A 26,739-nucleotide genomic window follows, 5' to 3' on the forward strand; every position below is an offset into this window, starting at 1 on the left:
TTCTTGCCTCTTGTTAGTGATAGAGGCTGGAACATGGGGAGGGGGAGAGGAGTGGAGGAGAGGGAGATGGAGCGATTTCCAGCTGAAAATACCTCAGGAGCAGAAGTATGAGCTTTAAGTTATGGGTGCCTGACAACTTGGGCTTCCCTGCCTTCCTGCCCTTTGAACACTTTTCATTAATAGGGGCTAGTAAGGGTCATAGGAGCAGGGAGAGTTATGGGAGATACAAACACATATACAAGCTGTCTGCTGTAGCCTTGGAAAAGCAGTTCCATAAGTTTTCCTCCTGTCTCCATTCGTCTGAATAAGGGAATCACTGTGAGCTTTAATTTTAATATTTCAAAAGTAGCCACTGTTTGAGATTTTGTCAGGGTATGTAGGAGGTTTGGAGTCTCTGGGGACCAGGGTTGTTTAGCTGGAGGGAGCAGCCAATAAATAAAATTAAAAATGAAAGATTGATCCAGGCAAGATTTTTACAAGGGAACATTAAAAAATCTTTCCTCTGCAAAAGTTAGTGAATATGGAGACTAAATGGGAGATTAAAAAGCTCAAACAAAAACACTTTGATTTTCAGTGGGATTTGTGTTCCTGAGTCACTTATGCACTTAGAAATCCTAGCCTAAATTCATTTAATCAAAGTGTGAAATGGGAGAATTTTAGTCCTGCTGTAAGGGCAAGTCTCAATACAACTTTAACTGTGGACATATCATTACCTCCTCTGTTCTAGCCCCTGTATAGTATATATTTATATAATGTCTAAATATATATCTATATAAAAGAAAAACACTATAAACTATAAGGAAAAAGTGAAGGTTGTACTGAAGAGTGAAGAAAATATTTGTTGCTTATCCTGTTAATATAAAATTGCATTCTGTTTTTTTTTTAGTAATAAACTTTGTAACTGGTTTAAGATCTATCCCTTGTTTCTCCCCCAGAACTTTTCCCTATTCCCCAAACCATTCAAGGTTTAAATTTAAAACTACAGAATCAATCACATTCTGGCTTAAAACTGCAGAACTGTAACTCAGCCCTAGAATTAAAGTGTTGCATCGCATATATTCCTGTATCAGGTGGTCTCAGAACAGTGGGAAGTGTTGTGCTGTAGTTTCTGGTGAGCTATGGGTCCTGCGGCAGCTTTGACGAGTACTTTTGCTTTTGTAAATTAAAACAAAGACCTTACTGTTAATGTAATGCCTTTTTGTTGTTGTTGTTGTCCCCCTCTGCCGTTCACTTTTTATAGGAGTCACATCTCCGGTCTGGTTTAGTATGATCCACTACTGAAAACTAGGTGATGCTATTCAGGACCCTTGCTCTAAAAAGACATGAATAAGGCACTAGTCTGTGCCAGTTATCTGAGCATGCTATCACTTTGGAGAGGATGAAATAGAGACACTGCGTTGTTTGGATAGATGTAATTGGAGTGTCATTTCCTAGTGTAAACAAAATATATACCGAATATAATATGCAGCCTAGAGAAAATAAGGCTTTTTTAGCTCTTTTGCTTTGAGTCTCTTTTGCTGTGTAAAACATCATCCAAGAAAAGAAGAGATCCATAGGCAGCCTTCTGCCCTTATGAGATGGAATATATCACGCCTGCAACATAATCTGAGTCCAAAAGTGAAAAGCCTGGTTATCTCAGTCCTATCTTGGCAGCTGTACAAGATCTTGCCAGCACCAATGCAATCTAGCTCATACAGTAAGCTTTCACCTACTGATATATGCTGAAAGTTGAGCACTGGACGAGTCCTTTAACAGGTAAATCGGCACTGGGGTGGCATGGTGGTAGAATGTAGACAACAATTTGAGTAATTCTTCATTTATTGTGTGATGTTATGATTAATCAATATGTTATATCATACATATTCATTGTATGTTAATTAGAGTTAATTTGTAGGATTATAAAAGTATACAATTGATCAGTATTTAGAGGAACTAAGTATTAGACATGAGTAAGACAAGCTGAAATGCAAGAATCTGTAGGCTGAGGCCTGCATGACTTTAGCTTAGCTATCTTAGGCCTTGGAGACAAGAAATGATGATATAAGTGACTGGAAAATAACCCGATGCCCTAAGATTATGGGAATAGAGTTTCCAACTGGTAAGATTGTGAAAAATTACCCAGAAGATTAATATTAGATAATAAAAATACTGTAAAGGCGCATCTTTCTCCAATGTGTATCTTAACCACAGGATACAGGTTGTGCGTCAATGCTAATGAGAATAAAGAGAACTTATACAGTCTATAGAAAATTGGGGTCCCTTAAGTAGCCAGGGGACAAAGACCAGTAAGAGTAAAGAGGGTTGACACTTTTATGTGCAGAATGTAGGTACAGACAGAATCATATTATAAAAAGGGGATGCCCAGAATGGGAAAATGGAGCTCCTTATGGGAGACTCCAGCATGAACCATCCCTCTTTGATCCCTCTTTGATCCCTGATTATCAAACCATAAGAGACCATCAGACCCTAACACTGTTGTTAAGGATATGAGTATAACTATATTTGTAACTTGTGCACAGGTCTGTGTAGAATTTCTATATGCTTGGGTAATCATAACTTTAATTGTAACTTTAATAAAACAGTGTAGAGCAGACCTTGTACTTGTGAATGTCTATGTGGTCGCTACCTTTGGTCTTTGTGTTTCTAGAGACTCTAATTCTGAATCAACTAGCAGAGGTGACTTTCACTCTGTTAAGCTTGAAACTGTAGACAGCAGAGCTGAACCCACAGTAGTGTAATACCACATTACAAAATTCACTTTAAATAAAATAAAAGGCTACATGAAGGAATACTGAACTTTCATAGGTGAAAATTAGGCCAAAGTTTTCACATATGGATCCCTAGCCATAGTGAGCTTCTTCTTATCTCATACTTCAACTCCCTTCCCCCTGCATTCCCATTACGTTTGTTGTAATCAGGCTGTGCCTTCCTATATTCAGGAAGGATGGGTAGGTGAAAGGATTGCTTAAACTGTGCTTGCGAGTTAGGTTATATCTTTAGCATAAGTGTATGGAGTGAAGCAGATTTTGTTAATTCCTGCGTGGGACTGAGGTAAAATCAAGAACTTTGCGGCTGACCTGAGAGATTGCAAGGGGCACACATTCTAGAAAGCTGCCCATTAAAGTTGAGTGATTATGCCACCTGCATTTTGCTTCAGTGTGCTTGCTTTAACGTGTTCAGATTCCCCATAAGAGAAACTGATGTGCCAGAGTAAACATGGATTTCGCTGGTTCTTGGTTCTCTGCTGATTTACCTGACTTTCATCTTTTGGCTGGAAGCTCAATCTATTGAACTATTCCCTCTTTCCTTCACCTCCTCTCTGGCTTCTCTGCCCGTCTGCCAATATTAAAAACAGCAAAACTTTCCTTTGTGTTTGCTGCTCCAGGCTGTTCACTTCCTCAGCTTCTGGGTGAGGTTGCAGGAGGCCAGTGACTGAAATTCCCTCCTCTCTTCCCTGCCTGACTGCTCAGCATTCACTACTTTCTGCATGCTTCACCTCGGGGGAGAAGCCAGTGGAACTAAGCAAGTTGAACAGCCACTCAGAAAAGGGTGGAGGAGTCTCAGCTGGTTCTGTAACATCAAGCCACACCACCACCAGTGACATCAACCCTGAAACCAACTTCTTGACCTTGGTGCCGTTAAGTTCTCAGTAGGTGGTGGTGGGGGAAGCAAAGAGGTCTGTCTTGGGGGAGGGATGGAGCTCCCATGCTGAGGAGAGAGGGGAAAGAAGGAGAGAAGAGACAGGTGAGGATGCTGTGAAGGAAGGTGCAAAGAGAAAGCGAGAATGTTGGAGTAGTTGGAAGAGATGGGGGGTAAGGTGGGGAATGGGGGTAGGAGAGAGGCTCCTTAGAACAAGAGAGAGAGAAAGCCAACCCCTGAAAATGCTGAAGTTTGGAGAACAGGCCTGATGGCTACCCTGAGAGTTACAATGCAGCAAAAGGCTGTGCATGCATACTGTACATAAATTAAATATTAGGCCTTTTTTCAGTCCAATGTAGATAGGTTGGCTCTGCAAAAGGGCAAATGCACTGGGTAAAATGATGGTCCCATTGTAGTCAATGGCAAAACTCCCATTGATTTCAATGGGGCCAGCACTTCACCCTGTTTACCTATTCTCCACTCCCTTGCACCATGTGTAGCCACTTACCTTGCATAGTCATCTGCGACTTGGTAGCTTTTTATATCCACTTTACACTCACATTACCCAGGGGCACCCCAAGGGGGAATCAGGCCTTCCTGAACATACTGCCCTCCCAGAGTGGAACAATATAGTAAGGTGGCTGAGGTCTTGGTCAGCTCACTGAGAACAGAACTGAGGCTTCCAGAGCTTAAAGCATAAAACTCCACATTTTGAGCTAAAGAGCCATACTGTAGCTGAGAGCTGTAATAGACCCATGTTTTCTGTTCATCTGGCACAGAGGGGGATGTGTAATGCACACTGAATAGTGGGTTACCTACAACAGCTTCATTGAGAGGGGATAACTTAATCTATCAGTATTTTTAGAGGACCCGTCATAGTAGCACCTCGCTATCACTTGTTCCACTTTGCATCAGTCCCATTTTTCCTCCCCTGCCCTACTTGCAGTAGGTTTCTGCCCATGTACAATCTATGTAAACCTGACAGTTTGCCTATTCAGAAATCTGTAGGCTTGCTGAAAGCTTCCTTCAGTTTGCATAGCAAAATTTCAACTCCCTTTCTATTCTCAACAAAGGCCTTGCCTACATAGGGGAATTAAAAAAAAAATCCCACTGGTGCTGTCACTGGTTCACAGGCATTTCTAGCGCAGACATGCCCAACCAGGGCTGGATTAAGGCACAGGAATGGACCTACGGCCCCAACTCTTGAAGTCATGTAATGGTATCAGAATCTCATCTTTGAATATGTTTGTGTGTTTCTAGCAATGATGTATGTGAAAAGAACCCTTGTAATGTGACCGGACTGTAACTGATACAGCTAAGTCTGCCTGAGTATATAGAAAGCCTGAAACAATAACTTGAGAGGTATGAGCTACCTAATTCTTTGTAATGCATTGTTAACTCTGAAACCTGTTCCTTCATGCAGGCTCCTATTTAGTTTTTCCCCTCTTTTACAAAAGTTTCTTGCACTGTTCTAATGGTGAGAGAACATAGTAATTAATAACAGAAAAATCTCATTCATACCAATAGACATTAAAGTATACGCTACATGAGCCAGGCAAACATTTTGTAACAATTTAGCTATTTTTCTGTTCACAAATTGTTTGTGAATGGTGGACTGCAATTTATTTTGAATATATTCACTATTTAAAATGATTTAATTTATGCAACTTTCAGCTTCTGGATTGCTTATAAACTGTTTGCAAATAGCTAATCTCACCTGTGTAACCTATCTATTTATAGGGTCCCTGTCACTGTAGTAACTGATGGCAGTATTCATTACTGAAACAGTCAAAATTCAATATTTGAGCTACGCGATTGGCTAGCTAATATAGGTAATGTGGCATTGTTTCTGTTTCCTGACTGTTTCCAGACTTCTTAGGTTATAAGCAAATTTCCTGTAGCCACGAAACACACTTCATTTTGTGATTGCATGAATGTTCTCAGTCAACTAATTTTGGACCTGTAGCCAAAATTCATTTAATAAAAAATAAGGCTGTCAAGCGATTAAAAAAATTAATTGCGGTTAATCGTGTGATTAATCGCATTCTTAAACAACAGAATACAATTTATGTAAATATTTTTGGATGTTTTCCAAATTTTCAAATATATTGATTTCAATTACAACACAGAATACAAAGTATACAGTGCTAACATATTTATTTTGTATTATAAATATTTGCACTGTAAAAATAAAAGAAATAGTATTTTTCAATTCACTTAATACAAGTACTGCAGTGCAGTCTCTTTACCATGAAAGTTGAACTTACAAATGTAAAGTTATGTACAAAAATAAAACTGTAGAAAACTTTAATGCCTACAAGTCCATTCAGTCCTATTTCTTGTTCAGCCAATCGCTCAAACAAGTCTGTTTACATTGGTAGGAGATAATGCTGCCTGCTTCTTGTTTACAGTGTCATCTGAAAGTGAGAACAGGCATTTGCATGGTACTGTTGTAGCCAGCATTGCAATATATTTACGTGCCACATGCACTAAAGATTCATATGTCCCTTCATGCTTCAACCACTATTCCAGAAGACATGCTTCCATGCTGATGATGGCTTCTGCTCGATAACAATCCAAAGCAGTGCAGACCAACGCATGTTCATTTTCATCATCTGAGTCAGATGTCACCAGCAGAAGGTTGATTTTCATTTTTGGTGGTTTGGATTCTGTAGTTTCCACATCAGTATTGTTCTTTTAAGACTTCTGAAAGCATGCTCCACACCCTGTCCCTCTCAGATTTTGGAAGGTACTTCAGATTCTTAAATCTTGGGTCAAGTACTGTAGCTATCTTTAGAAAGCACACTTTGGTACCTTCTTTGTGTTTTGTCAAATCTGCAGCGAAAGTGTTCTTAAAACCAACAACATGCTGGGTCATCGTCAGAGAGTGCTATAACATGAAATATGTGGCAGAATGTGGGTAAAACACAGAACAGGACACACAATTCTCCTCCAAGGAGTTCAGTCACAAATTTAACTAACGCATTATTTTTTTAATGAGCGTCATCCGCATGGAAGCATGTCCTCTGGAATGGTAGCCAAAGCATGAAGAGGCATACAAAAGTTTAGCATATCTGGCATGTAAATACCTTGCAGTGCTGACTACAACAGTGCCATGCGAACATCTGTTCTCACTTTCAGGTGACATTGTAAAAATAAGAAGTGGGAAGCATTATCTCCTGTAAATGTAAACAAACTTGTTTCTCTTAGCAATTGGCTGCACAAGAAGTAGGACTGAGTGGACTTGTAGGTGCTAAAGTTTTACATTGTTTTATTTTAGAGTGCAGTTATGTAACAAAAAAATTTTACATTTGTAAGTTGCACTTTCATGATAAAGAGATTGCACTATGAGGTGAATTGAAAAACACTATTTCTTTTATCATTTTTACAGAGCAAATATTTGTAATAAAATATTATATAAATTGAGCACTGTATGCTTTGTATTCTGTGTTGTAATTGAAATTGAAATATATTTAAAAATGTAGAAAAACATACAAAATATTTAATAAATTTCAGTTGGTATTCTGTTGTTTAACAGTGCAATTGAAACTGTGATTAATTTTTTTTGTTAATCGCATGAGTTAACTGCGATTAACTGACAGATCTAATAAAAAAAACTTTGCCACCATTTCTTTTCTTGTGGGGAAGACTTAAACTTTTATATAAACAAAAGAAAGGTGGAACAGGTCACTTTGTTCAGTCCTTCCTATAAATTAATAATCACAAGACTTCTGTTTTCAGGTACCTGTAGTTAGACTATCTTCATTTGCCATACATCTTTAGCTAAAGGAGAACAGCCCTTCTTCCTCCTTCCTTCAATTACAAATCACCTTAAATAAACTTTGTGTACTAACAAACTGACTTGTTTGCTGCATACCAAGCAGAGATGCATCAGTAATCAGACTTATTTACAACTATGTCACTTTGCTGTGTTACTACCAATCAGTTATTTAAAAAAAAACAACAAATTATTGCAACCTTTAGAGGTACTTAGATTGTCAGCCCTTGAAGGCAGGGACACTGTCTTACTCTAATGTATACAGACCTGTGCAGTGCTAGATAATGACTATTAATAATTTCAAAAGTCTAGTTGTGGTATGGAAGGTGTGTATGTGTGTGGTGCAGAACAGCTCCTGTTCCAGTGCAGTCTATGCAGGAACATGATCAGCAACTGGCAGGGTAGAAACATAACTCCCCCAGGCTTCTAATAATAGCAACAACCAGAAGGCTGAAAAAGACCATGTGTGAGAGTACAAACGTCAGGGATGGATGAATGAACTGTTCCCGTTCACCCCTTTTCTCTCCTGGTTTTTGTCCTGAAGAAAGTTCTTCCTTGGTGCTTCTTGGCCAATGTATCAATTGTTATATTGTAATAAACCTTGGATACTACGCAGCTGTCATCACATTGCACAACAAAGACTATTCTGAACTTTTGGTGGCAGTGAGGAGGATAACTGAGATCCTTAAACTTCAAAAAACACAGGTTTGTACTGTTTGAACTAAAGGAAAAAAGATAGGGGCTATGACATACGGTGGAGCAGTTCTGATTCCATCCAGCAGAGGGCAGTAGTATACATACACACTAGCCAGCTCATTACTATACTGTGGCTCCTCTGAATATTTGAAAGCCATTGTCTAGTTTATCAGTATACTTTCCCTAGCAAACATGAAAGGTGCCTTTTTCCCCTCTTGCCAGCTTTTACAATTCTCATCTTCTACACAATTCAGTTTTTTTTTCAGGCCATGACTGGGGCCTCCCTGTACTTCAGTATTATTTCCTTTCCTGCATTAATTTAACTTTCACACTTCTGCTTTTTAAGCATCTAATTGGTTGAGGTAACTTAAACTCTTTAGTATGTGGTAATGGAGACAAAGAAATCTCAATTCTAGACACTTTGAAAGTGCATGGGGCTCTGCTCTCTGGCCTGGGGGGGCGGGGGGGGGGAGAGACACACACACACACACACAAACACACTGTTCTGTGCATGCGCTCTCTTTCAATCACATACAGACACGCGGAGATGTTCATCTTCAGGACTGGGGAAACTGGCTGCTTTCTTCCTCATGTCTGCCTATGTCCTCTCTCTGCTTCAGAAAACTCATTTTCCAGATTAAGGAGTGTCTTAGTTTGCTGAAGTCTCGGTTCAGAGGTTAGTTCAGATCAGGGAGCTTCTCTCACTCGCTGCTTTCTCTGAGTTATTCCTTAGTTTGTAATCAGTCCAGGGGGAAGTACTAGCCGAACGCCCCCTAACTGTCAGTCATTCACAGAACTGCAGAACTTTTAAAGGTTTCAGAGTAACAGCCGTGTTAGTCTGTATTCGCAAAAAGAAAAGGAGGACTTGTGGCACCTTAGAGACTAACCAATTTATTAGAGCATTCTAACTTTTAAAGAGACAAGATCCCAGCAGATACCTCTCCAAATTGACTGCCAGGCCCAGTAACTCTATTTTTACTTCATTTTGTGTTTTAATTTACTGGTTTAAACATGATGTTAGTCAGGATGAGAACCTGCAAGTGGAAAAGCAGTGAGAGGTTGTAGGTGGCAGACAACCAGCCTGGAATTGAATTGCTGCTTGTGGATTATAGGGGTTTTATAATATATCAATAAATCAGTTGGTGGTATTAAAAATTACACATTTCTGCCTATCATTAGAGCTCTGTGCATAAGCTCTCTCCCTGTCAAGGTTCCCAGTAAAGCAAAACATGATACTTATTCATATTCCGTATTTTTTTTGCAGAAACAAGCAAAATTTAAAATGGTCATTTTGCTGCAAAACACAGTTTTGTGAAATGGTGAATTTTGGAGTGGGCAGAAGTTCCTCAAAATTGATAAATGTTGCCCAGTGTGTGAAGTTCAGCCTTTTAACCATGAAACATAGTGCACACGCTGTCAGTGGAGCTGGCAACATGTTTTTCTTTTTTTCCCCCCTCTGGATTTAATTTGCAAATAAAGTGCAGTTCCCATGCAGAAACATCTGAAGGGCAGGTTAAAAACCCTCCAGCGCAGCATGTGGTGAAGATCCTATGTGTTGGTCAATTTGATATGAAAATTGTGGGGAAGCATGACAGAGTTTCAGTTAGTTGAGGATTTTGATGACATGGGGTTTGTTAATCAGGTTTTCCTACAGAAGGGAAAAATCACTTGTGTATGTAATTGGTTGAAGAGCTAAAACTGTTATTTTTTCTGGACATCTGTGTCACCCTGGTTTTAGGCTCTGGGTAAGGTTGTTGGGATTTGCTACAGTACAATACGGATAGCTAGAGAAGTACAGTAGAACCTCAAAGATACGGACACCAGAGTTACGGACTTACCGGTCAACCGGACACCCTGGGGAGCCAGAAGTAATCAATCAGACAGTAGCGGAGACAACCCCCCCCCCAAATAAATAAATAAAAAAAATCAACCAGAAAGTATTGTACTGCCTTGGAGCTTTAGCCCTGGGGCTTTGGGCTTCAGTGGGGGAGGAGGGGTTTGGGGCTGCAGCCACAGGGTGTGTGTCGGAGAATTAGGGCTCCAGGCGGGGGAGGGGACCTCGGGGCTTCTGACCCTTGGGAGCACTGGGGCTCAGGGCTTTAGGCCAGGGGGAGCACTGGGACTCGAGGCTTCAGCCCTGTGGGGGGCGCCAGGGCTTGGGGCTTTAGCTACAAGGGGAGTGCCAGTTTCAGCCACAGCGCTCCTCCCATTGCTAAAGCCCCTGGTGTGCCCCCCCACCACTGAAACTGGGAGCAGAGCTGTGGGCAGCCCTGAGCTCTGGTGCTCGCTGCAGGGCAGAAGCCAAAAACGGAGCTGGGGGGCTGAAGCCCCGACCCCCAACACTCCTCCCAGGTCTAAAGCCCCAAGCCCCCCCCCCCCCACCTTGAGCCCTGCCTCTCCTCCCCCCTTCCCCATGGCTACAGCCCCAACCACCCCAGTGTCTGAAGTCTGGAACGTCTTATTCAGAGCCGCGGAACATTTTAGAGTTACGAACAACCTCCATTCCCGAGGTGTTCCTAACTCTGAGGTTCTGTATCATGGCTGCATCCACTTTATACATTTACCACACTTACTCAGGCTTGTCTACATGGTGTGCTGCTCTGCACTAGGGGGATGTACATTCTAGTGCACACTAACATGTTGTGTGCTAACTGGTCCATGTGGACCCTGCTGGTGTGCACTGAAAATTCCCTACTGCGCATTAATGTAGTCCTGTTTCAAATAGGACTATATCATTGTGCACTAGGGAACTTTTAGTGTGCGCCAGCAGCATGCACATGCACCAGTTAGTGCACAACATACTAATGCACACTAGAATTTACATCCTTTTAGTGCAGACTAATACACTGTGAAGACAAGCCCTTAGTTGTGTACCGGTTGAATGTTATATGGTAATGTCATTTGTGTCATTGCAGCACAATTGAATCAGACTTTGTTTGTGTAACACCGGTGTGGTCCTTGCCAGTTGATCAGCATTTTCTGGAAATGATATCACCAATACAATATAGATATGTAGTGAATATTAAAAGAGGAAGTAAAATACCCATTGTCTCCATATATTGTCTGCCAGTCCTTATGCATGGTGACAGAAGGTTTGTGGGAAGCCCGCAAACCAACTTAATAGGCAACATGTTATAGAATCTCACAAAATATATGGAAAATTTTCTGCTAAACATTATTACTGATGCATTCAAGATGATTCCTATCTCACCCCTCCTTGACCAACAATAATCTGAAATTTTCATAATTAATCCTGAAACTGAGGTTCACTGACTAAAGTTGGCAAAGTATAGTCCATGTCAAAGTTCTAGTGCACCTAGGAGCATTTGATAGCATTGGGTGACGCTAAAATGTCTCCCGTGGTTATAAACAGGAAACCAGCCAAAACTTGACTGCTTGTGCCTCAGTTTCCCCATCTGTGAAATGGGGGAAATACTACTTACCTGTCTTTGCAAAGCACTGAGAGGTGTATGCATGAAAAGCAGTATGAAAATGCTCATATTGTCATTAACTTGTTCATATTCGCGAAATCCATCCCTGATTCCCTAACTCCATTGATTTGAATGAAATTCCACCACAGATTAATTCAGGCCTCTTTATTATAATTTTTACAATTTTTCTGTGCTGTAAATCTGCATGGTACCTTACAAAAATATAAAAAGACACAGTCCTTGCCTTAACAAGCTTTTTACAGGGGTATTAAAAACTTCCCTCCCAAAAACTTTTAATCTCCCATGTAGTAGATTAACCCATTTCAGTTTTCTACATATTAAACACTTTTTAATCCACACACTACAGGTTCCAGAACTTTCATATGAATTTAATAGTCAGATAGATTTCACCCATCACTTTTAAGATGTGATTCCCATGGGCAGTTTTGGATTTCTTCCATTTATAATATACTGCAATTGGTCAAAGATTTATGTACTTAAACAGTCTTGGAAAATAACTGGATCTATTATTTTAAAATGATCCATTAGATTATCTATAATAATTTATTGCTAAACAGATTTTTCAGCAGTTATTTTATATAGCCCCCACCCACCTTTAAACAACCCCCTCCCCCCAATTCTTTGCTTTTTATATCTTTCTGGGAGGTTTATGTTGTTAGCATTTGAGTGTTCTCTGTTGCGTGAAGTGTATTACTGAGATTATTTCTCTGTGCAAATTCTCTCTCCACAGTGTTTTTTAGTCTCTGGTGAAACAGTGAGCCAAACCCCTTTATAATCCTTTAACTGTTGATTTGAAATGTAAAAAACAAAAAACATGAAGAAGAGTAATAGGCTGTTGAAACCACTGGAGATAAACACAAACACTTGGAACTGCCAGATCTCTACAGTCTTCTAGAAGTGACTCACCGGGCTCCAAATGCATGATGTTGTTGTGGCCTTTGTTTATGTATTTTGTAGTCACCACATTTCTGATATTATACAAGTGTGGTCTTCTTAGGGTACTGGCTCAGGCAGCAGTTAAACCACCTATATGCTAACAAGCCTTTGCTACCAGGTTCCTAAGGGGTCCTGGCTGGGAAAAATTAAAACCAAACCTTAGACCTCTGTCAGACTGAAAAGAAAATTATATTTTTGAAGTAGTCTACAGTGTGGACAGGAAATGACCCCTTCACAAACTGCTTCTTTAAAAACAAGCAGTGGTGCCTGAAGCTATCCAGTCTCTCTCTCTCTCTCTGGAGCTTGTGCTCTCTCTCTCTCTCTCTCTCCCCCCCCCCCTTCTCTCTCTCTGTCTCCTGCTATAGAAGGGCTCCAACAGCAGTTTCCAGCCAGTGTGTTCTCTCTCTCTCTCTCTCTCTCTCTCTCTCTCTCTGTGCGTCTGTCTGTGTGTATGTGTGTGTGTGTGTCTCTCTCTCTCTCTTTCTCTCTCTGTGTGCTGCCTGCTGCTACTTTGTACTGTGAAGAACACACAGCCCATGTGCTCTGTATGGATGTTGATGATACTCTGTGTAGCTTGATTCTCTGCAAGCAGACAAGATGTCCAGCACACCACATGACCCTTTCTATTCTTCTCCTTTTGGCCCATTTTATAGGAGACACTCACCATACATGGTGCAACCAGAGTACCGAATCTATGAAATGAACAAGAGGCTGCAGTCTCGTGCAGAGGTAAGTCCCTCAGCCTTGTTTTACTGTGCATGGACTGTGAAAGGTTTCAGGCTGAATTCCGGCTGAAGCGTCCCATTAGATAGCACAATCTACACAGGAATGAACACCCTAATTAATTTAGTAGTTTAATTGCGTAATCCTCATTATATTTTCACGCAGAGCAACTCTTTGAGTAGATACCAGTATAGGCTGAAATCTTGAAATTACAGTACAGCACTTCAGGTTTGATGCCAATCTGAGCAAAATTCCTTTTCCTTAAGTGTGTTTGCTCAGGATCTGTCCTGTTGGCATTTACAGCTATAATGTTGCAAGGTATTCCTCGATCAGTTGCACTAAACTAAAGCTTCTCCTTTGCAGGGAAGTGAACCATGACCTGTATTTGTTTTTCAAAGTCTTAACATTAAATATGAAAGATAGCAGCAACCAGAAGCAGAGTTTTAAAAAACTTATTCAAGAGCAGCCCTTAAAGAACACATGTGCGTAACACACAGATACTGAAATATGTGCATGTTTAGAAAAGAGTTGCCATTATCAAGACAAACGATCAGTTCATGACTTTATCATGTACTTGTCAGAATACCTAGAAACGTACTGTTGTAATGCTTTGTGTAGTCTGTTACTGCTTTGTACATATTGAATTGTACATGGAGATCAGCTCCCTTAAAGAATATGCTAAATGAAAAGAAGTGGTAGAAATACTTTTAATACTTTTTGATTTAAAAATTTAATGAAGCAACACTTTTGGTCTATTGGAGTGAAAGTGTGTGTGGACTGGATCAGGCTGCATTTCTGCCCATGTGTCTGTGCAGCACACATGCTTCCTGCTGCAGTTTTTCCAAAGTAGTTTACTGTGGATGCATGCACTGAACACACTTTAAGAAGTATAAATCTTGTAGAATGAATAGCCTTCTGTAAAGTGGAAGTGCCCTGTGAATTTGTGTCAAGAGCCCCAGTGAAGGATTTTGGTGGAATTTAAGATGAATCTATTTGTTGTACTATAATTCTTTAAGGGAACACGAGGTTATCATAAAATAAAATACACATGCCTGAATTGTCAGCTAACCCATAGAGAATTCATGACGTTTAATGTATATGATACAACTAACAAGATGTGACCTGCTTTCTGATTGGTTAACTGCTAGAGAGTGACTGATTTCCTAACGCTGCTATTTTCTAAACATATTGGTCTGTATATGTTAAATACAGTTGATAGTAGCTGAAAATTTAAAGATGCTCATTGCTTCCTTAGTCATATTAAGTATTCTCAGTTTTGCCTCAGGTCGTTAGCTGCTGGCAGTGATTGATACTTGGGTGTGGAAGGTGTTGTGTTTTGTTATTGCTTATTTGTTTGGTTTTTGCAACTCTGTGACTTACATTCCCATACAAATAAATGTAACAATTGTAGTATCTTACACATGAGCAGGAAAGAGAACGTGCTATCGAACGATCACTTTGGGATTATTTTGTAGAAGTTATTTTGAAAAGCTGTACATGTGACTGGCAATTCAACCTTTTTGCATCAATGGTATTTTCGGTATTTTAAATATGCCCTTTTTTCTGATTAGACCTAAGTTACAAATTTTCCACTGCCAAAACTTTTTGGAGGACTTATAGAAAGACTTTTCCCTGTTGCCTTGCTGACGTGAGCTGAGCCAAACGTAGGGTTTAGTACATTTCATTAAAATTTTGCTCCATATATGCTCTTTTGGTTGGGCTACTCTGAGGAGGAAGGGATAATTTACCCCTCTTTGCTGTTACCCTCACTGATTTCAGTGGGCTATAACAGACAGAGTTCAGATAATGAAAAGTGCACCCTTATGAATTTTTCTTTTCTAGGTGTGAAAATACTTTTGCCTTGTGATTGTTCGATGTTAAAATTCTTCTTTTCTTTTCTTTCTGAGTTCCTGATGCCTGGACTGTGGCATTGCTCCTTGTTGAGGCAGATATGATTCTCTAACTACCTTCAGCGCCATCACCCATACTTGTGCTAGAGCAGGTTCCTTAATACAAAATTTAGTTCCTTGGACATTTTGATGTTTACGGTGGCTAGATGTGGAAAGATTGTGATGACGCATTGTTGTCTAATTGCAGGTAGAGAGTGGAAGTTTCACACTCATTTTACACACTTATAAGCCCATCTGTGATTTGTAGCTGTGGAGTTCTAGAGTTTTATTACGACCAGCCTTGGATATCTTACATCCTGATCAGTGGAGCCTTGCAGGTTATGGAAGGAATGTGCTTGGGCTTTGAGGGATATGGGCTCACTAAATAAGCATTTTTCCTCAGGCAATCCTTGGAATAATGTAGGTGATGGCCTCTGATGGAGGCTGCTTGCATACACTCAACCCCACAGGGAAGGTAGCACAAGTAAAGCAGTTTAAGGGGAACGCAGTTATGGAGTTTCCAAAAGGGAGGAATGGGAGGGGGTGGAGGGTTTCTGGGACCCGTTTTGAACCTACTTTGGACAAGGCCAATCGAAAGCAAGGACGCCTGAAGGGTGGAACCACAATGCCTAACAAAACCAAACCCCACAACCTCACACTTTACAGCCTTCAACAAACATTTATCTTGGTTGTCTCATGATGCACAACAATAACTCTCTTAGTAAATCCTCTAGAGTCCAACAACAGTCTTCCTCTTCAGCAAAGGAAGGTCCAAGATAGAGGGTCGTGGGACAGTCTCTTGTATGCCTCCCCTCACCCCACATGCTGCAAAGTCCAGCTTCGCAGTGGCTCCCTGTACATTACTGCTCAGCTGGACTTGTGAGTATGTGAGTATGTTCAGGGCCAAGAAAGGGTGGGTTGGGATCAGTGGAGCCGTCACTACATAGGTCCGCCGTTGCTGCATCCCCCTCTCCTTCCCCCTGGGAGGCAGGGTCTACTATCTCCTTGGGGATGCAAATGTGGGATACAGCTGTTCTGAGGCCTGAGGGCAGGCCTTATAAAGCCTTTTGCATCAAGCCTGATTGGTTTGGCATGGGGTGGGGATAAAGAATAACCTCTAATGAAGCATGTGTAGCTGTAGCTCAAGATGCTAAGCAAATGAAGCTCAGCAAAATGCAATTTAGGCACAGCTTCCAGGTTTCTGTTTTCTTAAGTATGTTTTCTTTAGGAATAAATGGTAGCTATGGGTGAAGAACTGATAACTCTAAACCGTGCTAGACACAGCACACTCTTCTGCACTTCAAGGCCTGTCCCACCCCCAGTGCTTCCAGTGCTCCTATAATTGGCTTTTAAATCCTGGGTCTACCCTAAGCAAAGTCAAGCCCAATTCCGTGATGGTTTTGTGATGTAGAGAGAATTGTCCAATGGTTAAAGGCTGTCACTACCAAACTCATTCTTTCCTATAAAGAAAAGGAGTATTTGTGGCACCTTAGAGACTAACAAATATATTTGAGCATAAGCTTTCGTGAGCTACAGCTCACTTCATCGGATGCATTCAGTGGAAAATACAGTGGGGAGGTTTATATACACACAGAACATGAAACAATGGGTGTTACCATACACACAGTAACCAGAGTGATCACTTAAGGTGAGCTATTACCAGCAGGAGAGCGGGAGGGGGGGTGTAGATAAACATGGGGAAATAGTTTTACTTTGTGTAATGACCCATCCATTTCTTTTTGCGAATACAGATTAACACGGCTCCTACTCTGAAATCATTCTTTCTTATGTGATTTTAAACTGTGCTAGAGCCCAGGTTGTTAACCAGCCTTCAGCCATACTTCAGCCTCTTTAAAGGTTGTGAGAAAAAAAGTCAAATCACACAGAAGTTTGATACAGTGGTTCTTTTCCTTTAAAAATGTAAATTAATACACCAATTCTTAATTCAACATGGGGAGTCAAATGTCCTTCTAGCATACATGATTTTAATAAGTAAACATAAGTTTTTTCTTTAAAATGTTTAAGTTGGCTGACAGAAATAAGGGTAAACTCCATTTAATTTTTATCCCAGGTAACTGAAGTTCTTGGTTTATAAAAATGCAGCTGTTTTCTTGCTGTGTGTGTGACCATGGGATTTCTTTCCTGTACATCCATACTCCATTTATCTGAATGTTTTGGATATCTGTATTAGTTTAACATACTTAGAGAATAAATCTATTGTAGCCATGTAAGAATTCTTTCATGTGTAGTGTAAAGTATTGGTAAATTGGTAAATAGATTTCATATCTCCTTCTCCATGGAACTTCCAACATAAAAGAAACCACCTCTCTCCTTCTTTGATGCTGCAATTCCTATTTTATTAGAATTTTTATAATTAAAAATATTTTAAAATAAAGAGATAACACGTTTGAAATATCCTCTGATACTACAACATGCTGCAGATAAATCACTTATAGCTGCTGACAGGTTAGAGTTTGATCAATTTCTTTATCATCAATATGCAATGAAATATGGCAACTTTTTCACTTGTTTCTAGGTTCCTTGTATTTCTGGAAGTTGTTTGTATTATAGGCTATTCAAATTGTCCTGCAGTCTATATGTTTGTCTCTATCACAAGTGGTGATATTTTTCATTAACTATTATGTCTGATATGCAACATTTAACTTCATACCTGGCTCAGAAAACAGTGTTATAGAGGTGACTGGAGAAGTAGTTTAGAGTAATATGATTCTTTCTTTAAAACCAAAACAAAGCAATCAAACCATATTAGCTTTTATTAATCTGTACAGTAAATTTCACAGAAGTGAAGATTTCACAATGAAGAATATCAGTAAAAGACAATAAATAGTGATTTAAAAACAGCTGCTTAAACATACTGGAAATTTATTTACGCAGATATTAAACCAAACATTTAAAGCAAAAAAAAACAACCCCTCTATACTCCATACTTAAATGGAAGAGTCTCTCTCTCTCTCTCTGTTTTCCCCCTGGCTTATTTCCTCAGATTGCTGTTTTATGAAATCATCTTTTTTTTCTCCTTTCTGATACATTTTTGAATATATTAGTCATAAAATTCTGTGTTGTGACATCACATTTGTTCACATAGCAACTTGATATCACAAACAGATCTCTGGTACCATGTGTATAATAAGTCTGAGTTTGTTTCAGAGGAGGTTGTGTTTTGTGGTGGGGAGAAGCCCAAAATGCTTTGAGACGCTGACTCTTGTTGTTAAGAATTTGAGAATGTTACCCTCAAATATCCTAATACCCAGCAAGGTACTTTAAAAGACCATTCTTAAAGCATGTTTGTCTGAACGTAAAGGTCACTTTTAAAATAGACCGCACAAGCCCCTTTAGACTGACATGGGGTCTTTGTATTTTTTTTACTGATTTCTTTTTCTCTTTTTTAAAAACAATTCTGTTGGGGCTGTTTTCAATTAAAATTGCTACAAACTAACAATATTTATGAGGCTAGAAAAAAATCAGTTCACTTCCTTTCCACGTTGATTCTTAGCTTACAATCAGTGAGGGCTTTCTGCTTGTTTGTTTTTCTTGAGCTATAATATAGAACATGAACTATATAGTTGGCAAGCACAGAGTGTCTTATTTGGTTTTTTGGAGGGGAAAAATCAATGTGAATTTTAAGGGGAACACTCTTCTGTAAACCTCCTCCTTAAATTGCAAAGATCCTTACCAGCTCATTGTTTATAAAGATCATAAAGCATGTTTTGAGCAAAAAAAAAAGCAACATAAATAGTTCAAAACTCAGTCTTCTTCAGATTGGGTGTAGCCACAATTTACAATGCAGATCTTATCTGAAAAGCAAAAGCTGTTTTTATTGTGAGGAGGAGAACTGAGATCATATGTGATGGACCCAATCCTGTGCTCTTATTTCAGTGGGAGTTTTGCCTGCAGTAGGACTGCTAGATCAGACCTAAAAAAATACCCTATTTGGTTTAGATGCATTCGGTGCATTAGCTTCCATTGTGTGTATCACTAAAAATATCTAAGGGTGGCCTTCTGAAGAAATTAAAACATATTTACTAGACACTTTACTTTGTAGGGTATATTTTTTGTGTTATTTTGCCAAAAGTTGCATGTGTGTCATGCACCAAGCATTCCAACTGTGCTGATTTTCCCAGCTCAACACCTAGGCTAGGGACTTTTGCACAGGGCACAAAGGTAGAGCTCATGTGTGTACCCCTCTAGCTCCAGTGTAGACTTATCCGTTGCCAAACTGTCTTATATATAAATATATAAGAAAGGACAGAGTATCAGGCAGGATTACCCAGGGGCTATAACCCACAGTCAGATAACAGTAAGATGTGGAGACTTAACTGTTGAGCTTAATTCTGAGGGACCAGTGAAAATTGCCCTGGCTGAAAAATGTATAGGCTATACAAAAACTTTCACGGCCGTCAGGACTTGGTGGCTGGTAAAGTTTATAAACTCGCCAGGACCAAAGGAAGATGCTAGAGTGAGGTGCCGGTGGAGCCCATAAGCTTCAGAGGAGCTGGAAGTGCTGCTAGGGCTAAAACTCCTGCAGGAGTAGGGATGCAGAACCTGAGCTTTGAAGCTCCACCGGAACGAAACTTCTTTACACTGCCCAGCCCCATGGCTCATCACACCAGGGCAATTCTTCCAGTTGCTCCTTAGTCCTATTGGGATCCAGGAAGTGGGCAGGCGGAAGCCCGCCCACTGCTAAAGGATCCCCCCTCAGCCTAAGAGGAGAATCCACAGGACCTGGGAACCAAGTAATTCCGGGGACCAACAAATGAAATAACAGGGACAGGAGTGCAGTAGATAACCAGTACAGTAGATAACAGGTCAGTATTAGAGTGTAACAAATACTGCAGTAAAAATGTCTGAGTATTAACTTGAATTTAAATATGAATCCATGCCCTTTATGAGTTTGCTTTCTGTTAACATTGAACAGTTGAGTTTCACCCTCATGAATACTTGGAGAAAGTGAATTTTAATATATCCTTCTCAAGTATTCAGCCAGGAAGTTGCCTATTTGATATGAGATAGGATGCTACTTGACCCATCAAAGGGTCAAACGAAGGGAACCAGATGGGGACACCGAGCAGAGAACCCCGGACAGTGCCCACTGCTCCTCGAAGGTGTCAAGGGAGTCAGCGGATGCTGCCCAGAGGAACTCTGCCCGGATACGTGAATGGACGGAGGCTGCACAATCACAGGAGACTCCATCAGCTAACCTCCTCACCCTGGTTTTATAGATGGCCATTTTAGCCAGGGACAGGAGGAGGTTGACCAGGAGGTCCCATGACTTTGTGGGGCCATGGATAGGGAGTGCATAAATAAAAAGGTGAGGGGAAAAGTGCAAACAAAATCTTAACAAGATATTTAAGAGGAGCCGGAATGGGGGCTGCAGCCTGGCGCACTCCAGGTAAATGTGCACCAGGGTTTCCCTCACACCACAAAAGGGGCAGGTGTCCGGGATAGGGGTGAACCGCGCCAAGTACACGCCCATGCTCATGGCCCCGTGAAGGAGCCACCAACTGATATCCTTAATATGAGGCACATGCTCCTTCTTTACCACCCTACACTCTGCACACTAATGTACAAACCACTTGCTATATGGGAACCCAGCCACACCTTCCCATTCTCCCACACTTAGACAGTGAGCACATGGTGTTCCCATCTGCTCCAGAGCAAAATAGAGCTTTATTGGTAATTGGATAACCACAACAAAACAATAAACGTCAGACTAGTCGTTCTTCCTAAGCTTGGCCTGTAGATATTTCTGTTTATAAACTGTATTTCCCCCCTCTCTCTCCAGTCAGCTCCCATATCTCTTTATATCTAGGGTGGATTTTAATGGGCTACACCTGCCACAATGTGTTCACATCTTTATGTAGGTTTCTAAACCTGCCAGCAGAGAGGGCCACTAGGAAAACTGTCACCCTGTTATACAGACCAAATAGCTGCCCTTTCACATCCCCTCCCACTCTCCCTGCCCCATGGTTGAGTAATTAGAACAATTTTGGCTTTCCTACCACATACAGTGCCCGCATACCTGCTGCTTTCTATCCTTACACTTTTCAGAGTAACAGCCGTGTTAGTCTGTATTCACAAAAAGAAAAGGAATACTTGTGGCACCTTAGAGACTAACCAATTTATTTGAGCATAAGCTTTCGTGAGCTACAGCTCACTTCATCGGATGCATACTGTGGAAAGTGTAGAAGATCTTATTATATACACACAAAGCATGAAAAAATACCTCCCCCCACCCCACTCTCCTGCTGGTAATAGCTTATCTAAAGTGATCACTCTCCTTACAATGTGTATGATAATCAAGGTGGGCCATTTCCAGCACAAATCCAGGGTTTAACAAGAACGTCGGAGGGGGGGGGGGGGATTGGGGGGTAGGAAAAAACAAAGGGAAATAGGTTACCTTGCATAATGACTTAGCCACTCCCAGTCTCTGTTCAAGCCTAAGTTAATTGTATCCAATTTGCAAATGAATTCCAATTCAACAGTCTCGCTGGAGTCTGGATTTGAAGTTTTTTTGTTGTAATATCACAACTTTCATGTCTGTAATCGCGTGACCAGAGAGATTGAAGTGTTCTCTGACTGGTTTATGAATGTTATAATTCTTGACATCTGATTTGTGTCCATTTATTCTTTTACGTAGAGACTGTCCAGTTTGACCAATGTACATGGCAGAGGGGCATTGCTGGCACATGATGGCATATATCACATTGGTAGATGTGCAGGTGAATGAGCCTCTGATAGTGTGGCTGATGTGATTAGGCCCTATGATGGTGTCCCCTGAATAGATATGTGGGCACAGTTGGCAACGGGCTTTGTTGCAAGGATAGGTTCCTGGGTTAGTGGTTCTGTTGTGTGGTATGTGGTTGCTGGTGCGTATTTGCTTCAGGTTGCGGGGCTGTCTGTAGGCAAGGACTGGCCTATCTCCCAAGATTTGTGGGAGTGTTGGGTCATCCTTCAGGATAGGTTGTAGATTTCATGATTTCAACAATTTCCATCCCACCATCAACCTTAGCCTGGTCCAGTCCACACAAGAGATCCACTTCCTGGACACTACAGTGCTAATAAACAATGGTCACATAAACACCACCCTATACCGGAAACCTACTGACCGCTATTCCTACCTACATGTCTCCAGCTTTCACCCTGACCACACCACACGATCCATTGTCTACAGCCAAGCTCTGCGATACAACCGCATTTGCTCCAACCCCTCAGACAGAGACAAACACCTACAAGATCTCTATCAAGCATTCTTACAACTATAATACCCAGCTGCAGAAGTGAAGAAACAGATTGATAGACCCAGAAGAGTTCCCAGAAGTCACCTACTACAGGACAGGCCCAACAAAGAAAATAACAGAACGCCTAGCCATCACCTTCAGCCCCCAACTAAAACCCCTCCAATGCATTATTAAGGATCTACAACCTATCCTGAAGGATGACCCATGCTTTGTGTGTATAAAAAGATCTTCTACACTTTCCACAGTATGTATCCGATGAAGTGAGCTGTAGCTCACGAAAGCTTATGCTCAAATAAATTGGTTAGTCTCTAAGGTGCCACAAGTACTCCTTTTCTTATTGCGAATACAGACTAACACGGCTGTTACTCTGAAACCTATGGTATACAAAATTCAATATGTGCATATGTGCCTGTGTGCACCCACGCACTCGTGTATATATATATATATATATATAAAAGAAAATACTCTTTAAAAACATAAAGCAAAAATGGGCAACCTTTTATCCTCCTCCAAAATTCAGGTTACGTCACTTCTTACTTTATTCCTTAAGAAGCTAGGAAACAACACCAAATTTCCACATCCAATTTCTTTGTTGTGATATGGAACCTTTCAGATTATCTGAGACTGGACAGAACAAATATGTGCGCTTGATTTTCCATTGCCTTGCAACATATATGCTATTTTAGACCTGAGCAAAGTCAGTGTGAAATGCTACCTAATCAGAATGGTAGCATTCTACACTCAGGCTATGTCTACACTGCCCCGCTGGATCGATCGCTGCCCACTTATCCGGCAGGTGGTGAAGATATACTCTGAATGAAGGTACTAAATAGCCCTGTCACTTGTCCCTAGTCCTCATTACAAGAGTATCAGTTAACTCTTAAGGTAATTAGCTAATAATGTTGTGTACGTGATTTGAAGTATCATTTTTAGCAATTAGGAGTTCAGATATGATGCACTGCAATTATTATATAGCTCATCTATCTGTTTTACATAGCAATAATTATCATGTAGTAATGCTTTGTGGGATACTTGGCATTATGCACTGAATGGAATCCTGCATGTAATCATGAACAGTGTGCCAACAAGCTATGGTAATAACCCTTTGATTGCCATGCCTTGTGCACATCCATGATTATTATTATAAAGGGTAGGCTCATTATGAAGAATGTGCTGGCATGAGTTGTAGGCGGAACCAATACAGTAGATAACAGCTCTGTATTAGAGTGTAACAAATACTGCAGTAAAAATGTCTATGAGTATTCACTTGAATTTAAAAATGAATCCATGCCCTTTATGAGTTTGCTTTCTGTTAACATTGAACAGTTGAGTTTCACCTTCATGAATACTTGGAGAAAGTGAATTTTAATATATCCTTCTCAAGTATTCAGCCAGGAGGTTGCCTATTTGATATGAGATAGGATGCTACTTGACCCATCAAGGGGATAATTTCCAAAAAACCCTTGCCAGAGCCCTGGCCCAGAGCAATTAAACAAGCCAGGCAAGGATCTTCCTGCCACCTCCATAACCAGGTCTGTGCATACATATGAAGCTATTTAGCGTCAATGACTGATGATGGTGGAAAATTAGAGATTAGTGAATGCCATGTACCTGTGTATTTTATGTGGCATGGGACACTGCTTGACATTCAATGACTTCATGTGGCTGTAACAAGAAAAAATTAGACTGAATCATTTCAAAGCTTCAGTGGCTTTTTAAGCCTTCATCATAATTATAAGGGTTATGGTCATCCAGCCAGGGAACAGAAACAGTACGTGTGGCTTGTATGACCAATCACAAGTTGAATTTTGAATATAGAATATTGTGTACTTACAGCAAATTGGTGATAAATCCAGTGAGTTAAAAAAAAAATTAGCAAAAATTAGTCTAAAATGTGAATAATTAATATATTCCAGGAAGTTATCTGTTCACAGAATTGCTGTGAGCAGAAAGAGGTTCAATTCATCAAGTCTATTTTTTGCTGTGACTAGCTCAGCTCTTTTCAGTACCTCTTAGCACACTGACAGGGTTAATAATGTAAAGTAAAATGATTGGTCAAGAAGCCAGCATACTAAGCGTATTGCTTGTGAGACAGCTAAGATATTTAACACTGACAAAAACAGCCAGTCTGAAACAACCAGGCTGGACTTTGACTGACTGACTTTCATCCAAAGGACTGCAGAATGTGCACTTCTAAATATGCAGCACAGCACAGACACCCTAGTACTGAGCTGTGTTAGCATTGGTATGTAACCTGAAGCCACAACCTGCGTGTCTAGACTGACAAGAGTCCTACCAGTTGAGCCACCATGACACCTTGTGGCTTATTAAGTAACATATGTATCTTTTTGAAAATAACAGCTAAAACTTAGCTTATTTTGGATATTGACAAATACCATGGGATACAATTGTCTATTGGTTTAAATACCTTTACTGGTTTAGTGTATTATGTTAAATTAAACAGTGATGATTTGGTTTTAACTGTGTTAATGGTCCCTAGAATGAATTTGTCGAAGTATTGTAATGTATTTTATAAGTGTCACAGCATACATGCCATTTCACTAAATTTGACCCTTAGATCTTGTATTCATACTCCTAGTATCACCTCATGACTCAGATTAAATACTGAAACTTTGTGTAGCTGCCATACAGGACCAACTAAGTTTGTAACTAAGATTTAGGCTAACCCAAAACCCCCCCTAAAAATGAAGAGAATATTTGTTGGCTGTGGAAAATGGCTACAAACTAGCAGAGTTAAATGAAAGTGACTAAAATGTGCTAAGCAACAGAAATAGGCAATAGACACAAAACCTCTTTACACCAAAATTGGGGTAGAAAATTGTTCACGCTCTTCGGTTGTAGATAATTCATCACCTATTATTCTTAATGTGAATTTCTCATTGTACTTTTTTTTTCTGAAAAATTCTTTCTTGAACTTAAATTGGGCAGGTGATGAATGATGTACCATGCTGAGATACTCAGACAGAACATTACGTCCGTAATGAATCAGGATCTTACAGTACAAGATGCCATCCTCCATCACCTACTTATTAAATTTTCAAACAAGTGGCTGAGACCGCAGCATACTATGCTAAGAAATATTGTCTCATGGTTTTCTTGTCTGTCTATCTGTCCCTGTATCCGTCTGTTGTCTCTTGTCTTATACTTAGGTATGTTTTCAAAGTATCCTACCCAAACTAGATTGAATTCAGCTAGCACAGGTAACAACAGCAGTGAAGACAGTGCAGTGTGGGCTTCAGAACTAATAAGAACATAAGAACGGCCATACTGGGTCAGACCAAAGGTCCATCTAGCCCAGTATCCTGTCTTTCGACAATGGCCAATGCCAGATGCCCCAGAGGGAAAGAACAGAACAGGTTGTCATCAAATGATCCCTCCCCTGACACCTATTCCCAGCTTCTGGCAACAAGAGGTTAGGGACACCATACCTGTTCATCTTGGCTAATAGCTATTGATGGACCTATCCTCCATGACAGTACAAGCCTGGCACCTGGCACAGACCCTGGGTACATACTCTCCTTGCTAACCCTCACTGAAGCCCGTTCTGTGATGTCTTCACTACTATTACCTGCACTAGCTGGATTCAAGCCTGTGCACAAATGAGCCCGTGCCCAGCATTTATTGTGTAGATATGCTCATAGGTCATAAACTGTCTGGGGCAGCGACTGACTCTTTGCTCTATACAATGCCTAGCACGATGGGGCCCTGATCCGTGTCTGGGGTTCTGAGGCACAAAGAAGTAATACAAATAATTGAATAATAATAGGATCATAGACAATACAGAACTAGAAGGTAGGATTTTATATGCTGGTTTAAATCAGATTCTGAGTATTTCACTTTGGTTTTAATCCCACAAATCAAAAGGATTAAATTTATATTTTACATGTTCATCCATCATAAATTTGACTTTGATTAGAAAATACCACAAATTATTATTTGTTAATGGTATCGAATAATTGTAATCTTCCAAGAACATTAAAATGTCATTAATGTGTCATTAACACCTGTTGTTGTTCTCATACCTACTGGCCATATTTTTGCTCTCCATTACACCCAGGCCAGGTTAGTGGCTTTGCTAGGGTTGCACAAATATAGCAAAGGACAGCATTTGTCCAACTATATTGTAATCTGATGTCTGTTGTTAAATGCACCATGATTTTCTATGATTCTAAAGTAGTCTCATGCCAGTTAAAGGGATTCCTTCCAAGTCTCTGTTCTTATAGTAGCAGAAAGTTTAACATACCTTCAACCATAGGTGCTGGAATGAAGGGTGCTGGGCGGTGCTCCTGCACCCCCTGGCTTGAAGTGGTTTCCATCAGATATAGAGTTTACAGTTTGGTTCAATG

The 26,739-nt window shown here is 40.4% G+C and overlaps 1 protein-coding gene across 6 annotated transcripts in view; it reads left to right on the forward strand.

Annotated features, from left to right (window-relative positions):
- The first annotated feature begins 12,730 nt into the window (after window positions 1-12,730).
- The window catches only part of LDB2 (LIM domain binding 2), a 282,944-nt gene continuing 268,935 nt past the window's right edge, over window positions 12,731-26,739 (forward strand). For 2 of the 6 annotated variants that reach the window (XM_073342443.1, XM_073342447.1), the window contains exon 1: window positions 12,732-13,230. In XM_073342443.1, coding sequence (XP_073198544.1) covers window positions 13,099-13,230 — 132 coding nt within the window. In that variant the 5' untranslated portion in view covers window positions 12,732-13,098. Of the gene's footprint in view, window positions 13,231-26,739 lie in introns of all 6 variants that reach the window. The other 4 variants (XM_073342445.1, XM_073342446.1, XM_073342444.1 and 1 more) reach the window with 4 other exon arrangements.

Source organism: Lepidochelys kempii, chromosome 4 (assembly GCF_965140265.1).
Source record: "Lepidochelys kempii isolate rLepKem1 chromosome 4, rLepKem1.hap2, whole genome shotgun sequence".
Lineage (NCBI taxonomy): Eukaryota > Metazoa > Chordata > Testudines > Cheloniidae > Lepidochelys > Lepidochelys kempii.